General features: G+C 39.8%; 1 protein-coding gene across 3 annotated transcripts in view; it reads left to right on the forward strand.

Moving 5' to 3' along the window:
* The window catches only part of megf6b (multiple EGF-like-domains 6b), a 59479-nt gene that overhangs the window by 18410 nt on the left and 22740 nt on the right, over positions 1-18329 (forward strand). For all 3 annotated transcript variants that reach the window (XM_058054283.1, XM_058054282.1, XM_058054284.1), the window contains one exon: positions 12523-12645. In XM_058054283.1, coding sequence (XP_057910266.1) covers positions 12523-12645 — 123 coding nt within the window. The remainder of the gene's footprint in view (positions 1-12522; positions 12646-18329) is intronic.

An 18329-nucleotide genomic window follows, 5' to 3' on the forward strand; every position in this document is an offset into this window, starting at 1 on the left:
ACCTCACATCCGTCGTCGATCTCGTCGACAAGATATCTTTGGAACTTTGGGATTGCATTTTGTCCACGGGGTCCTTATGGACAGGTCAAAGGTCACTCTGATGTGGCAGAAAAATTCCTACGTTAATGATGACTGATTATCGCAAAAATATTTGGTCAGATGTACCGATTGTACGGTTTCAAAATGATCATGTCTAGCAGCAGACAGTCCAATGTGCAATAAAAAGTTCTGCATCTTAATTTTGCCATTACAAAAAAAGGTGCATAATTTGACGGCGCTCCAGACATTTTTCTGCCAATAAAGAGGATCAGGGTCAAACATTAATGATATCTTGATAATACCGATAAAAAAAAAGAGGAAAACGTGTGTTCATGTCTCATATGAGGATGTGGATGATGGGTATTTATCTTTTTTTTAAAGTGCATTTTTCCCAACAGCAATTGGATATATATATAAAAAAAAGCGCAGTGTTATTATATCAGTGAGAAATGTTTAGCTCACTTGCAATGTTGAAATGCTAAAATGCTAATCAAAAGTGTCACACAAAGTTTTAGTGTGAATGTTGAGTGTAGAAAAATGGTAGCGTGAAGGAACTTAAAGGGTCAGAAGTGTTCTGTGGAAAAGTGTGAGAAAGCACTGTCTCGGACCCGATGCAGCTCCGACAGTACATCTTGCAGGGTCTGCTTGGCCTCAGCTGCCCTGCCAGTCATGCACCACTGCCTGCTAACAGTATGCACGGAACCACATTACACCTCCTAATGGTGAAAACAGACCACAGGTCAGTGACACTGAACAGGCCATTTATGCTGCTGATTTACAACCCATCGCTTAGGAACATGAACAGCAATGAGTGAGAACATTAAATCTCAACCTGACCATGTCTACTTTCTACCCTCTGTTTGCATGTTTGTTATTAGAAACCCCAAATGTCATTACTCAAGTAAAACTAAGTAGAAGAGCAGACGTTCTCAGCTGGAGCCTGTTAAAAACATCAGATGATCCACTCTTACTATCTCTTAATTGCTTCTCGTTTCAAACAAAAATGCCAAATATGGTAATGATTATCCAGGAGTTAGATGTTCTGATGTTCCACGCCAAATGCTAACCTGCTAATCGTGAATTAGCAGGTTCTGCAGATGGGCATCTTCAAAGTTTTAGAACCTTTACAGGGCTCTTAGTGGTGAATTCTGGGTAGAGGAGCAAAATGAATGATTATTATGCATATTACTGTGGAGGTACTACAGTACTTCCTACCTTTGGATTAAGGCAGGAACCTGCCTTTGATTTAAGGCAGGAACCTACTCCATGAATGAGCTGTCATGGCTCTACAACCTTCTCTTGAAGACACTTGGAGTAGATTCATGTCAGAGTCCATCATTAGTTTTCAAGAGAAGTTTTTCCTCTTGGAATGGAATCTTTCCGAATGACTTTTCCGAAAACAATGGTATACATGGAAAGGACTATTCCAATCTCTGGTCTACATGCAGCACTATAATCAAACAGAATAGTCAATGGGGTATATTTTGGATACCGATTTCAAGGATTTCAAACGGAGTGGGAAAGAAGGACAAAATAAGTAGCCACAAACTTACCACTTCCACACAGAATGGGAGAATAACCTTTTTTCACTCCAAATCCATGGCTTGCTCCATTCGAGTGCAAGGTAGGGTAATATAATAAGGATGAATGTCTCAGAATACTACAAATCACTTGTATTTCAATATGTATTGACTAATGATAGACCACAGTCTACAAAGAAACAGCAATCATTAATTAAATAATTCATTCATTCATTTCTGAAAAGTTGCAATATAGTGCACCAGAAAAAATAGAAACCCTTTACCCTGATTTATGCTGAATGACTACTTTTTTAATCCAAATTGTTGTATACCTCTGCAGAAAAATGTTGAGATTTTCCCCATGTTTTTCCGCCAACATGTTGTTTTCAACCCCTTTGATTCTATGAGACATTTTGTTGCATGAAATGAGGCTCTAATGTGAAACAGAACAAAGTCTCTGAGGGCAGCATTCGTCCTCGCCTGCCCTACCTGCATGTCCTGCAGAGCCCCCTAATCTTACCTAATTGTGCGTCTCATTAGGCTTCCTACGGCATCCATGATGAAAGGCCACTGCTGGTTACACTATAGGCCAGGTCATCAAAGATGTGTAAATCCGACATGACAGGGGTTTGCAAAATATCATTAGAGAAATGGTCAGCAGAGGGCTGATCTGCTTACGTGACTTCACTCTCCATTATTGCCGTTCAGATGTATCATCTTTGTGACATAGCTCCTCCAGCCATACTCGCAATCTGTGTGTTCTCCCCCTTCGACTACGACATTATCTCCCTTGTTATCTTCTCGCGGAGAACGCCTCGGGGGGACGACCGGCGTCGAAGTGATGTTTTGTGATTTGTGAAAAGCAGATTCTAATCTGAAAGAAATGTAATGAGAGTCAATCTGTCCTCTCTTTCACGTGTTGAGGCATTGTTTTAGACAGTTTGACATAAATCTCCATGTCAGTCCTTAAGACATTGATTCTTGATAGTAAGTGTTCCAAATGCTCTTATTGTCGAGTTCAAACTTTACAACACCATTAGCGTTACTCACAGTGAAATGTGGCGCATTATTATGCACTGATATCGATATTAATAGTATATTGATCTATACTGCTATACACTACCACTCAAAAGTTTGGGATCACATGGAAATTTTTTTTCTAATTTATTTTTTAGAAATGTCAAATAGTTCTGGGAAAGTATTACTTTTTTCCTGTGTGAGAGAGAACTGAATAGCATCCTGTCACTCAGCCAGGATGCATTCATGGGCCACACAAAGTTGGATTTTTTAAAAACAAAGACATGCATGTCCCCCACTAGGGTGTTAAGAAAATATTCGAGCACTGCAAAGGGAGCCACAAAAAAAGAGGCTAAAGAGCCACATGCGGCTCTGGGGCCGCGGGTTGCTGACCCCGAACCTACACAAACAAACAAAACTGTATAGTTTGAAGTCCTTATGCAGCCACTGTTGAGCAAGCTAACAGAGCAAACATCACACGTCCATAAATGAGCATTGAAGCTTATGTCCTTATTTCCATCTTTAGTGTATTCCATCATTAGCATATTAATGAGTGTGGCCGTCATGTTCCCATCCCAAATATAGCAGCAGCTCGGAAGTAAAAATCGTGGCTCTAAGTGGTTTACCAGCTGAGGAAAACCGCTATCTTCAACAAAATGCTGGTTGTCCAGTATGGCCAGCATTGTGGCAGCTTCATTAGCAGCGTTGGCATCTGTCTTCTGCATCTTTCTCTCTCACACCAACTACCCTCATGTCCTCCTTCACTACATCCATAAACCTCCTCTTTGGTCTTCCTCTACGCCTCCTACCTGGCAGCATCCTTCTACCAATATATTCACTATCTCTCCTCTGGACATGTCCCAACCATCTCAGTCTGGCCTCTCTGACTTTATCTCCAAGGCCTCTAACATGTAATGTCCCTCTGATGTACTCCTTCCTGATCCTATCCATCATGGTCACTCCCATTGAGAACCTCGGCATCCTCATCTCTGCTGCCTCCAGTTCTGCTTCCTGTCTTTTCCTCACTGTCTCTAGACCAAACAACATGGCTGTTCTCATCACCTTCCTTTCATTTTAGCTAAAAGTCTTCTATCAGACATTACGCCCGACACTTTTCTCCACCCGTTCCATCCTGCCTGCACACGCTTCTTCACCTCAATCTTACTTTGTGGAAATGTGCTTATCATGGTTGGGTCTGGAACCAATTATCTACAATAAACTAGAGATTACTGTACCTTTATCTAAAAACACTACCTTGAGGAGACAGTGTAAAAGGATTGGCTTTATCAACCATTTGACAAAAACGCTGAAAAACTGAAACCTTTTTGTCTCATATTTGTGGTGCTGTCTAATACAGATTGTCTGACTCATGTTCTTCACAGAAAACAACCATGCGAGCAAGAGCATCAGTCCAATGTATTCAACTAGAACATAATTAAAGGGTAAGGGTTTTGCGGGTGGTAAATATGATCCAGCTGGTAGCTGAGCGAGTGCTTCTTTAAAGTCAATGATGTTGCATTAATCAGCTGATGTAAGCAGCGATTAAATCCTCAAATGATAGGCTGAGTTTATAATAGGACTTTCAAAGGCGTACTACACTGCTGGCTGGTCCATCTTGGAACAACTATCTGTAGATGGTGTATAAAGAACACGTGGACACATTAAGTCGGGGGTCTCAAACTCAATTTACCTGGGGGCCACTGGAGCTAGGGTCTGGGCAAGGCTGGGCCACATCAGGTTTTCAAAAAAAAAACATTTATTAAAAACAGAAAAATATACAAACTTTTTCACTGCTTTGGTTCCGATTTTCTACAATAAAAGCTCTGATAAAACATTCCACTGTTCTCAAATATCTTAATTTTTATTTTTCTGCACAAAATAAGATGAAAAATAAATAAACAAATCAGGAATAAAGAAAATAAATCAATAATAAATAAATGTAATAATAATAAAATGGCAAATAATAAAAAGTTAAGAAACCACATATAGTTGGTGGGTAGACAAATTATTTTTTTCAGATTAAAATTAACAAAGCATTATTAGAGCCCTGTAGACATGACAAAACATGACTATAGTCACATTTATACTTTTTTTTATTTACAACATATTGCGCAACTTCCGGGTCTTGAGACACATGCTAAACGGTAGCCTTCAAGTTATTTCCTTTAAACTTAAATAGCCAAAAACTTACCACTTCCACACGGATAGGGAGGATAACTATTAACAGTTATTTAACCTTTAACATGAACATTAATCAAACGTAATCATTTTTTCTGGGTACATGATACCATACAGCATCCATATCAAACTTGCGTGGGCCGCACTAACATTAAACTTTCATATCAAGGCGGGGGCCTCAAACTAGTGTCCTGCGGGCCACGTGTTTGAGACCCCTGCATTAAGTGTTTATTCCTCCTGTGCAATTTCAGCACGACAGTCCGTCATGCATCCTGACACCTTGCACTTTGTAGCTAAATGGCCTTGAGCTGCATTCCCTGGCGCGAAAAGTGCCCCGCCGCATACCATTGCAATAATTCTCACACATACGAACCCGGGATGGAGACAGGTTGGAAATCACAACAAGTCATTTTTGGATTTCTTGTGGCCTCCATGTGTTGTCCCAGGCGTTCAAAGCTCCCGGGTCAGAGGGAAAAGCATCAGGTTCCAACAGGTAGACTGCAGATACAGCACACGCAAAGGGGTCAGAGGGCAATCCCCCCGAGCTCCACAGGCATTTCCATCATAAAATGTTATTCTGGAGACACGCACAGCTTACATGCAGCTGGCCTCCTTCTATTTCATTTGCACTGATTGTAAAAATGAGCCGTAACAAGTGATCTGCATGTTTTTCACATGTTCTTGGATGTACATAAATCACCTGGCTCCATACGATTACAGTCACAACATGACACTAGTTCATGCGTGTGGTAAAGCATTACGGATGTGAAGTGAGCAGCCTGTGTGTGGGATTAAAGGCGTCCAGCTGTAGCGGAATTCAAGATTACATGAGGTAATGACAGCTGCTTGTTAGGATAGGAATAGCCCTCCACGTGAAAACATGCAGAAATCCCATTGTACATATGTATTACATGCAATGGATGTTATTAGAAATAGTATCTAAGGCTGATTATGTTCATGAGTGGACTATTTCTCAACATGTATGACTAGGGGTGTCATAAAATAAGTCATAAGATGAAATGATGCACATGATTGGGTCCACGAGCACGAGACACAACAAGATTTTAACATTAATTTTAAGAAAAGTACAATTAAAAAAATATGACTGGACAAACAAACCTTTTTTTATTTAACACAGTCACAAAACTATAAACTATTGTCTAAATTTGAGACCACGATAATGTCTAATAATGATATACCTTGATGATATAATATTGCCTTTAATATGTCATATTTCACTCTATAAAGTTGCAGAATTGGCGTGTGTCACATGAACTGCATATTCTCACTAGCAATTTTTGCCTGCTTTTCATAGTTTAGTTAGCTAAACAATGGCACCTCACTGTTTTTGTTTTATCTATGCCTTTGTCTATTTACATCAGAGCTGTCCTTCTGTCCTTTGATATGTGTGATATGTTTAATATATTATTAATTATTCACGTAATTCATAATTTAATTTTGTGTTTTTATTAGTTTGTAGTATCAACGTTGCAGCTTTTTCTAGTTACATTCCGCCTTTTTTGTTGTATTTGTCCACTTTTGCTGGGTTTTTGTTTAGCATTCCATCCATCCATCAATTTTCTATACCGTTCAGGAATATTACTTATTTATAAATTTAATATTTTCATACTTGGAGAATGGATATCTACACTATCAGAGCCCTGTAGACATGAAATAACACCCCTATAGTCAACTTCATTCATTCATTTTCTACCGCTTATCCTTACGATGGTCGCGGGGGGTGCTGGAGCCTATCCCAGCTGTCTTTGGGCAAGAGGCGGGGTACACCCTGGACTGGTCGCCAAAAAAAAGTAACATTAACTTAAATAAGCATATGTTTGGACTAATAATATGCCACATTCAAACAGTAAACTGCATGATTTATTAATTTATATATTTTTTTAAAAACTTTGTCGAGTGAAAATGCAAAATTTTAATTGCAAATTAGCGAGGGACAACAGTATAGCTAAGTGCTAAATCTTGCTCGACTAAAAATGTAACCACTACTGACTCACAATATCTCCTTACTTTAAAATGTACATAAGGTGACTTTCTGGTGTAATTGTTAACATCATTAAATATAAAACAGTCCAAAAAAGACAGTTTTGTCTATAATTACTGTATTAAAGGGGTCTTTCTGTTCTAACCCCCTCTGATTACACAAGAGCCACAGCAATGCACAGCAATGGCCACAATTACAGGGCGTTGGGAAGTGAGTCGCACCCACAAGGCACTTAAACAACATCAGTGGGATCAGGGTTTTCAATTACGCATAATAAATAGTCTTCTGGAAGCGAGAACAGGGTGAAAAAGTGAATATGTGTGGTTGGAAGTCTTCGGCTTCACAATATGTGTGTGAACTACAAATGAAGCAACCCAAAGTTTTCTACAGATTATTTTTTCTATATAATTCTACTAAATTCTTATATTTCGATACACAGCAGAGGTCAATAATAATAATTAAAATTTAATCATTAAAAACGTATGCATATGAAATTATCCTTTAAAGCTACGGTATGGTATGCTCATTCATCTCAGCCAGATTGGCACAATATTCTTGCTGTCAACTTTGCATGAACGATAGCTCTGGATAATGTAATGGTAATGGTTTTATTTCATTTGAACATGCATCAGATTACAATTGAATGCATCACATAATCAGTTCACAGTTCCACATGTCCAAAAGGAGTAGGAAGAAGCAAAGCTTATTAAATCCTACCCCTTCATCTAGTACTTTTACAATCAGTAACTGTTACATTTGTTCACTTCCTGCTTTCCTAATATTTTTCAAAGTTTTTTTTCTTTCTGTCACGTACCAAAGTACGAGGTGATATGACCATACAATGACATAATGGGTACCATAGTAACTGTCAATATAGTGATATGTATAGCACATCAACACTGGTTCAAGATAATGTGGAGTAATGCATGATGTACTTTATTGCATATGACTACAGCTACTCTGCTTCTCAACCCACCTTATTCGTGGAAGTGGAAGTGCTGATTCATTGCAGAGTTCTTCCACAGCAGACCCATTAGCTTGTTAGCTTCTACTGACACTCCGGCATTAGATTATCAGAACCATAGCATGTCCAACATGATGCAGTGGAGAGAAGTTATCTTCCCATTCCGTGTACAAGTGGCAAGTTCTAGGCTACTTTGTCCATCTTCTTGGAGGTTCCACTTTCCATTGTATCCACTCCCACTGGAGCTTCAATGCAATGTTCTGGGTGGATAACAACATATCAAACATCATTAGGAGTGCTTACTGCTGTTTTGTCTCCTATTAAGTGAAACCCTAAACACGCCTGAGAAAAGCCCGCAAAAATGTGCATTTCCAAAGCAATGTGGAAAAGAATGAAAAACAAATAAGTTGAACAAAAAAGATGTGATTACACGGAACCCCCACCCCTCCTGCACGCTCATCTGCAGCTGAGGGCTTTACTTACATTCCAGCATTGCTGTATTGTGCGACTTCCTGTGATAACGCCACCGCTCTCTCGGGAAGGACCACCACACTCATGTCACAGTTGACCACGAGTGGCTAAGAGAGAGAGACCACTAAAACCTCCACACCAGATTATTATCTCAGGAGCAAGGGGCCGGAAAATTGCAGTATTCATGCAGGATCAGAAGAGGGTTGTGTGGGAAATGAGAGGGGGTATAGATACCTGTTTCCTCTAGAGGGGAGGGGGAATGATCTAAAAAGCCTGGTGGGTTTCACAAGTGTTCATTTCTGGTTGGCAAACTGACAGCTGCTTCCACTTACCAAAGTGCTGAGAGGATGTGGACTATAGGTAAGCTCCACAAGATAGGTGCAACTTTAGACGGTGGATGTTTAGGTCACCATTTCTCCATGCATGCTTAATTAACTCTATTCACTCCAATATATGGCACGTTTTTCCTTCAAAAAATATGTCTGGAAAAGAACAGGCTCTGTTATACAGTATCTTTTCTACAAGAGCTTTTCTTCCTGTCACTCACACACACACATGATAGTGACGTGGAGACACAGAGGAAAAATGAATGTCTCAAATAAAGGGATGTGCCGATGCAACTTTTTCACTTCCAATACAATACCGATATACAGTGGAACCTTGGTTAGCATACGCCCCGGTTTGCATGTTTTCTGGTTAACGTTAATTTTGCCTCAGTTTGCGTGCAGTCTTAGTTTAGGGTACAATATGGCATGCATAGGAAAGAAGGAAAGAAGTTTGGGTAGTGTTTTAAATCATCCAAATACGGTAAGAAACTGCAACTATTACATTTTATCATCAGTGTACGTGTTAATGCATGATCACAGCATGGATATCAAACTATGCAACATTGTTGGAGGATTTTTTTGTTGAGGGCTTCATAGTCGAAATAGCTGTCCCAATGACAGCATTGTAAGCTAGCTGAAATTAATGGTAATGGTTTTATTTAATTTGAACATGCATCAGATGACAATTGAATGCATCACATAATCAGTTCACAGTTCCACATGTCCAAAAGGAGTAGGAAGAAGCAAAGCTTATTAAATCCTACCCCTCCATCTGGTACTTTTACAATCAGTAACTGTTACATTTGTTCACTTCCTGCTTTCCTAATATATTTTTTATTTTTGTATTTAATTTTTTACATTTTTTTGTCACGTACCGAAGTACAAGGTGATATGACCATCCAATGACATAATGGGTACCATAGTAAGTGTCAATATAGTGATATGTATAGCACATCATGACTGGTTCAAGACTCTTCATCCTTGTATTTAGCAAACATCAACTGCTTGTATTGTTTCTTGAATTGGCTCATCGTTGTGCATTGTTTGAGGGTCTTACTCAATCCATTCCATAGTTTGATTCCATATACTGAAATGCTATGGCTTTTTAACGTAGTCCTAGCATATGTGTTTCAAATTTAGTTCTTCCCTGAGATCATATTTCTCCTCTCTTGTCGAGAAGTATTGGATGACATTTTTAGGTAACTGGTTATTCGTTATTGGTTATTAACTTGTTTTCTTGTTATAATGCACAGAATAGGGAAGGAAAGATGCGTTCATGTTTCACATAAGGATTGTGAATTTGTTTGTTTCTTTCGGCTTTTTCCTGATTACGCAGTCACCACAGCGGATCTTTTTTGATCGGATTGTGAATGATGAGCAAAATTACAAAAAAAGTGTGATGCCTTAAGAACTGCAGCGGCCCAGGAGAACTGTTGCATCATGTATATTACTTATGTGAAGTTCAATCAAATGATCTTTGCCTTGAACTTTGACTCCGGCTCCCATGGAGCTGGCTGCGTTGTTTTAGCCATCGGAACTCCTTTTTCCAAATAACGATCAATGCAACCTACTGGAGGCTCAGGTCAGGGAGGTGAAACCTCTGTGATTCTTGGGGGTTTCTTGAGTTTCTCGCTCTTAGATGTCCTCTGCTGGAGTTGGAAGTGTGGTGAAGCAATGATTGATCAGCAAAAGTTTCATTGATGTTAGCTGACAAGACGAATGTCTCGCTGTTGCCCACTGGAGACGACCCTGAGAGGTCACTGAAGTTTATGAGGTCATTTGTAATGCACTGAGGGGAACACAGATAGTTCCTAATGAACTGGATTGTCCTACAGGATAATTTCGGAAGCAATCTGCTTTCTTCCCCAAATAAATATCTTTATTACATATTTGTCTACTGCCTCAACATTCCTGCTATCTTATTGTGCAGAAAATGTTGGATAATAATGAGGGTGACACTAACCCTAGACACAATCCTGCAACACAGGTGTGTGTCCTCAGGGGTCCAAATGCTGCTAATGGTGTGTGTGGAGGGGTGTGGCGTCCAGATCCTCACACAAAGGTAGCAAGCGTTGCAAGATCCCTCAGGGTCCCATCGTCCTGCCCTTGACTCTAGGAGGCATCCTGCTGGTGGACTGTCACAGGTCTGATTTAGGCTGCATTCACATGTTTGGTTCAGGTATGATGAACTATGCTAGTACAGCTCATTTGGCTAAGTGTACCAAACTAGCCAAGAAGAGTCTGCAATAACGTGATGTTAGATGTTCATTTATCTATTTCATTGGCCATTTATATATATGTCAGAATTTTTTCTGCACGGTCGACAAGTGGTTAGGATGCAGGCCTCACAGCTAGGAGACCAGAGTTCAATTCCCCCCTCGGCCATCTCTGAGTGGAGTTTGCATGTTCTCCCCGTGCATGCGTGAATTTTCTCCGGGTACTCCGGTTTCCTCTCACATTCCAAAAACATGCTAGGTTAATTGGTATGAATGTGATTGTGAATGGTTGTTTGTCTATATGTGCCCTGTGATTGGCTGGCGACCAGTCCAGGGTGTACCCCGCCTCTCGCCCAAAGACAGCTGGGATAGGCTCCAGCAACCCCTCTGCAACCCTCGTGAGGATAAGCGGTAGAAAATTAATGTATAATCAGGATGAGTGGTAGGCCTCACAGCTAGGAGACTCGAGTTCAATTCCACTTTTGGCCATCTCTGTGTGGAGCTTGCATCTTCTCTCCCCTTGGATGTGTGGGTTTTCTCTGGGTATTCCGGCTTCCTCCCACATTCCAAAAACATGCTAGGTTAATTGGCGACTCCAAATTGTCCATAGGTATGAATGTGAGTGTGAATGGTTGTTTGTCTATATGTGCCCTGTGATTGGCTGGCGACCAGTCCAGGGTGTACCCCGCCTCTCGCCCGAAGACAGCTGGGATAGGCTCCAGCACCCCCGCAACCAAACAGTAACCCCTTTGACACAGACATCATGTAAAATTGCAACATCAAAACATTTGTTAGCTCGTGCCTTTTTAACAGAATCTGGCAAAAATAGAATATTATTGTGATGGTGTGCGCTTTCACACAGCGACAGTAGTCGGCGCCTTTTTTATAAAATGTCTTACAGGCAGTGTAAACAAGTTTTTGATGTAGTAGTGGTGCTCATATTGCAGTGGTGGAAAGTGATATTACAAGGTAGGACTGCTGGGAACTTAACTTTTGGCCAAATTACAAACTGTGTGTTTAAATCACACTGTTTCATAGACTTGGAGTGTAGCCCATGTTATATATATGTTTAGTGTTTTGTTGTATGTTTTCTGTGTGGATGACAGGATTTTTATTTTATTTATTTATTCATTTTGGAATGAAGTAGTCCAGATGTTGTGAACTGGAAAAGTAGCTTTACTCGCCAGTTGGCAGTTCATCTTCTTCACTCTTTTTTTTTGTTTTGGCTTTGAGAAAATTATCGTAAAAGCTAATTGTTGCCTTCTGATTGACTCCATGCACTCCAGGATTCTGTCCAACATCTTTTTTTTTTTTTTTTGATGATCTTGTTGATCATTCACCGGTGTCATCAAGTCGGTTGCTTTAAAAAGTCACATCATATTTTACAGTTACAATGTAAGGGCCCTTCTGTGATAGTTTTAATTTGGCCTCATTATGCAGAAACTGTGCATTCTGAACTGTCAGCACCAGAGTCGGGTTGTTATTATTGGCTGTCTGCAAGAGCAAAGATTGTATCTGGTTGACTTGATGACAACTCCGGCGTGATATTTAGCTGCTGGACAACAAATGTGTGGTAAAAAGAGGTTACACAGAAGGTGACAGGAACAGCATTTTCAAGTATCTTACTTCTTTCCTTGCTTATTTCGAAGAGCAAAATAGGAAAATGGATTTGACACTTTTCAGACATTTCAAAAGTAATCAAATTGGCGCCTCTTCTAAACCGACATCCTGACTTCTGTGGTTTATCTGCTTGCCGCCATATTAACCCTTTCCTTGTTTCTCCTGTCAGATGTGAACGAATGCGAGGAGACCAATGGAGGATGTGAAGCTCTCTGCTGCAACACCATTGGAAGCTTTTACTGTCGTTGTCCCGCTGGACTCCAACTAGGCCCTGATGGTAAAACTTGTCAAGGTGAGTCCAGTACTTCATGTTAGGTACACCTACACTCTCTGATGAGATCTAATAGAAGACAGTATGGTAGTATAGTAAAGCTCATTTAGTAATATTGTTAAATAAATTGTCATTCATTTACCAGTATATTTTTTTTGTTATGTTGTATTATTGGGTCATAGTGGTATAATTTTTTGGTTGTTGCAAAAATACATATAATTAAAAAAAAACCCACAAGACAGTACATACAGTCATGGAAGTTTTTTCAGTTCATGGTTCATTTTAATGCCTGGTACAACTGAAGGCACAGTTGTTTGGACAAATATAACATGATAACAAAATAGCTCATAAGAATAACATTTTTTGGAAATATGATGTTATGGTTATAGTAAGAATATAAGTAATTTGGGAAAAATCAAGAAAGCCATCGAAGTTGCTAGACATTATCTCTTAAATTCAAGTGTTAAGAGCTAAACACATAAATACGTCTTAGGTAGCGAATGAGTGAATTAAGGTCAAGGTAAATGGTTTAATTTATTTGGACATGCATATGGTATACATTGATTAGTATACATTCCATTCCACAAGAGGCATTGTAAATGTTATTGTAAATGTGTGATTAGATAGATAATGTGACATGTTGAAAAAATATCTGGACCCCCATTCATAGTTTGTTCTAATAACAAAAGGTGGTGGTGGGTAGAGAGCAAACAGAAATATGACACCACAAGAATAATCCAATAGATGAATATGTGGCTGTGCCAGATGGCTGGAGAGGCGACGGCTCACCTGAGGAGACGCTGAAGCAAGTTTTAGTCCAACTAGTAATACAATATAAATGCAGAAAAAAAAACGTAACGCCAAACAATGAATTCTGGCAAGCAAACCGCCGTCCGTGTAATGAGGAGCAAGGAAGAAATAAACAAAGGGCATCAACACAGGGCGTGACAGTACCCCCTCACTTAATGGGTGTTGCCTGGTGGCCTACCTTGCTTCTTGGGAAAATTGTCATAAAGATCCGAAAGCAGTGAGGGATCAAAGACAAGGGAACGGAAGATTCAACAGTACCCCTTCACATGTAAAATAGCGAGGAGGAGGAGGAGAAAGCACCTCTGGAGATCTAGTAAGTGGGCTGGTGGCGACAGGTTTAAGGAGGGTTGTTGTCAAGGTAAGCGAACACAAAGTGACCCAGCATGTAGCAAAGGACGTTGACGAGATTCTGGAAAACATGTGGTGCGTTCGTGAGCCCAAATGGCATAAGTAAATACTCTAAGTATCCAAGGGGGGTGTTAAACGCGGTCACAGATCACAGATACGAACCAGGTGGAGGAAGGTATATTCTTCGGGTGCCACCCTCTCAGGCCGAGAGACCTTATTCAGGTTGTTGTTATACAGGAGTTGATGGATGGACATGCAGTATATAATATTGTATTCCGAATATATAGTGATGATGTACATATTATTATGTGATGATAGTCTTACCCAATGTGGACAAAATCATATTTCTTGTTGTCCAAAATGCTAAAAACATGCTGACGGTGTAGTTGTGTGACTATTTATAACTCAAAAGACCTTAAATGTTTAGCTGTGTATCAATAATTGCTGTGTTTTTCCTGTTCTTCTTTCTTTCAAATTTCCACTCATGATGAACCCAGAATGTTTTTCCGACATATTCCCAAGAGGATGTTCTTGTTTTATTCTCCTGCCATAGTTTTGATGGTTGCGATGCAATGTCAGCATGCGGTTGGTTTGATCAGAGAAATGATCACTGGAGGACCTCATTGAGAGATCTTATCCAAGCCATGGTTATTAGAATAGGAACATTGTGGCAGATGGCTTTCATAGCCTTCTACTCTGTGCCACTGGTGGGCAAAAAAGCGGAGTTTAGCTTTGAATAGCAGTGCCGTATGTTCACATGATGGAATACTGTACTGTGTGTGAAAAATATGTTTATGATTTGGCATTGCTAACCTGCCGGCAGTGACACAAAACCAACAATCATCTTTTGTTCAGTGTGTAAAACAACAAGAAATGTTATCCGAGAGTCTCATATCCTGGACGGTTTTTATGATGTTAGTTTTGCAGCGCAGCATAAGACTCCAACCGTGGGTTTAGCATTTTAGCCGTCACACCGAATAAACTTTACGGCTTGCACCGAGTGATGCTGTGCCAGTGTTGGGCAGCTGAACTAACAGCTATTGGCGGCTGTATGTTAGCGTCAAAATAAATAGCTATACTATGATTGATCACCAGTCCAGGTGTAGAAGTGTACTGCATTACAATGAGTTGTGGTTCTAGTTTCCACCATGTATTAATATTGCTTTTGTATTGGATTAGATCAGGAGTGTCCAAGAAAAAGGATGTGGGCCACTTTGATATTCTTTCATTTCGTTTATTAAAACCCATCCAATGTAGTTTAGGGATCGCATATGATTGCGCTATGCTAAGAAGTTGAATGTGTTTAAAAGAAAAAGCCCTTAGATTTCATCTCTATGTTAAATGCCTTATGAAGTATCTGGTGCTGCTGCTTCTGAAATGATGGAAATATTTGTGAACATTTTTTGCTTTTGTAGTCCAAAAGTCTCATTCCTCTCTCAGATGTTTGGATTAGAAATATAGAATTTGAACTTCTGGCAAGTTTTGAAGCCCGCATTCTTTTCCACATGCATGTCAGCATCATAAGGAGGAATGGATTTGCTCTGTTCTTATCACATGGCTGATGGCTTCTCTCCAAAAACAACAAGTCTACTTTTCACTTGTAGGTGAAGTTTATGTAGTAGATATAACTCTACTAATAACAGTTTACAGGTCGGATTTTAATCATTCTTCTGACTATGCTGCTATTTTTTACCTGAAAGTGGATTTATTGACATGCAAACATTGGAAACTGGTGAAGGTTTTCGAACAAACAAGTGTTTACAATTTAATGCTACCATTTACATTTAGTTGCAATAGTGGTTCTGTAGTATTGCTATTAACTAGCCTAGCCTCTTTTTGTCACCAATTAGTGCCAGGTTAAAAAAAAACATTGTCGTTAAAGGCTGTGGCTGTAGGCAATCTGCTGATGGAGTTTTTACTTTTTACAACATCGGTTCTGCTGTGTTATATTAATATACTTATTAATAAATAACCATGTGGTCAAAGAGGGTTTTCATTTCCTCTTTCACATAAACTCCAAATCATTATTAAAGTTGAAGAATTAAATTGTTATACAGGGTCAGGCAAATTGATCTGACACATTTGTAGGTTAAATAAAAGGCAAATAAAGTAAAGAGACCAAAAAAAGTTCTGACCGTGTGAGGTTGGCCGGTTGATTTTTGTTTTAATGCAAATCCAGTAGCTCTGAAGTTGGTAATCCATAACGACATGGTGTTTCAAGCTGGTACTGCATCATGTCTACCGAGATTGAAATGAAAACGGAACGCTCGTTGTGTTGCAGTTACAGATTCGTTTTGATAAACGTTTCCACAATGAAAGCACAATGTTTACCAGTCCAATTCATGGCAGCAATTGAAAAATAAACGAAAAAACAATGGCATTATAAAGAAACAGAATATGAAAAAAAAATTGCATTATATTATGTACTTTTTGAAAATGTGTCTTTACTTTATTTGCTTTTTATTTAACCTACAAATGTGTCAGATCATTTTGCCTGACCCTGTATAATGTAAGACACATTATAGCTACAGAAGTGGCATGATGCAAAGGAGTCCCATCTCCATTTAACAGGAAAAGGTGTAGCTTACACCTTTCCCTGGCAGAGCAAATCTGTTTAGCACATAAGGGCATTCAGGCATTTATGGTATCTGCCCCAATGGCTGGATAAGACCAAAAAAAAAAAAAAAAACGGTCCCCTGTGAATTTTTGCCTGGCCAGACTCTCACGTACTATGTACCAAATTTACATAGATCAGTATAAGCCACAAAATATATTAAACATTTTATTTATTTATTTATTTATTCATCATTTTATTCATTCATTCATTTTCTACTGCTTTTTCCTCACAAGGGTCGCAGGGGGTGCTGTAGCCTATCCCCATATTATTTTAATAACCTGGAAATAACCAGAGGTTAATGACAATGGTTTGATCCATGTCAGATGGTGGATGTTTGATGATGGCAGCATGGGACATACGTCTTCTGCCTGTAGAGGGCGTCTATCTGCCACACATCCTGAATGATGAGGAAATGAGCCCTGAACACAATCAATGGGTTGTTGTTTTTTTTTTCTTTCCCTCTCACAGCCCCCCGCGCCCCCCCCCCCCCCCCCCCCCCAAGAAAATGCTGCCCAGGGCAAGTGTCCATATGGCTCATAGCTAGAACCGCCACTGGCTCTGAAAGAGTTCTGGGAGAGTCGAGAGTGGTTGTGTGAGAGCTGAAAGGTAGAGGAGAGAGGGGAGGATCTTTTAACGTGACGGACGCTTTGGGAGGGTGGAAGCATGAGAGGAAGATGGAAGGAGAGAAAACTCCAGTCATACAGTGTAGCCTAAATGAGAGGTCACCACTCCTCAATGAACAGAAGTGCTCCTGTTTTTCATGATGATTTTTACCTGCATTCTTACTGGTTGATGCCAATACTCAGAGACAGCTAGTACAACATGGTGTCACTATTACGATGGCGGATTTTCCTCCTCATCTGCATGGAAGCCTCCGCTGCAAACTATCCATACAGTTTCTACAGGAGGATGTGCTACAGGCCGCACTGTTTCCATCGTTACCATGGCTACAACCTGGCTTACAGGGCTGCAGGTAAGGTAGGACTTCCTGGCCAGCTTCCACATTGAGCAATTCGAACGGACTGGGAGGCTTCATAGCCTGACTGATATCAAGATCAGATTATCATTACTGAATATTTGCTTGTATGATGTAATATGAAATGAAATATGTTTAAAAAATAGTTTGCATTGTTTTGAAAATACTGTATATTTTCTCTAACCCTAACACTCCTGGAATCCTAGACTGGGAGCACAGAGGGGTTAGTGGCGGGGGTGCTAGTGGCTTTCGGCAAGACTGGCTAGATTTGTTTGCCAAACCAAAGCACGAAGTGCATGGAAAAAAAAAAAGGACTAATCCTGGCCAGCTTCTGCAGATGAAGTGAGGCTGACGTTTGGCAAAGAAACACAAAGTTCCGACTCTCCTTTGTGCCCCAGACAGTGTATTTGTGGGACATGACTGGAAGTGGACGGGTTCACAAGCAGGATACGATTCTATTGCTGGGACCAAGTCCCCTTTTGCTCACGGAGCTGACTAGCTGTGTTTTTATTGTAAATACAATCCGTGTGTTGAGTTGTCATAATTGAAAACACAGTTTTCCTCCACCATGTCTCTGTCAGCACAAAAAGGAACTTTTGAAGTCAAATACCTGTGGAGTTGAACGTTGCCTACTTCCAATGCCATATTGCATACCCATTTGACCACAACAGACTAAACAGATCACGGATTTATTAAAACATGGCTGATATACAACACGGTACTACTTGTACTAACACCCTCTCTTCTTACACATTTACAGAGCCACTAAAACTTGACAATATCACGGGAATAATTAATCTGCTCTTTAATCATGTAAAGTCAAAATGTATTATTTGAACTGTACCTTTATCCTGATCTGCACCAAGTTCATGGACTCTTCCATGACCCATTCATACATGTACAAACTTTTACAAAAGAGTGCTAATTTAATCATTCATATATTTTTAAAAAAAC

This window comes from Doryrhamphus excisus, chromosome 18, assembly GCF_030265055.1.
Source record: "Doryrhamphus excisus isolate RoL2022-K1 chromosome 18, RoL_Dexc_1.0, whole genome shotgun sequence".
Lineage (NCBI taxonomy): Eukaryota > Metazoa > Chordata > Actinopteri > Syngnathiformes > Syngnathidae > Doryrhamphus > Doryrhamphus excisus.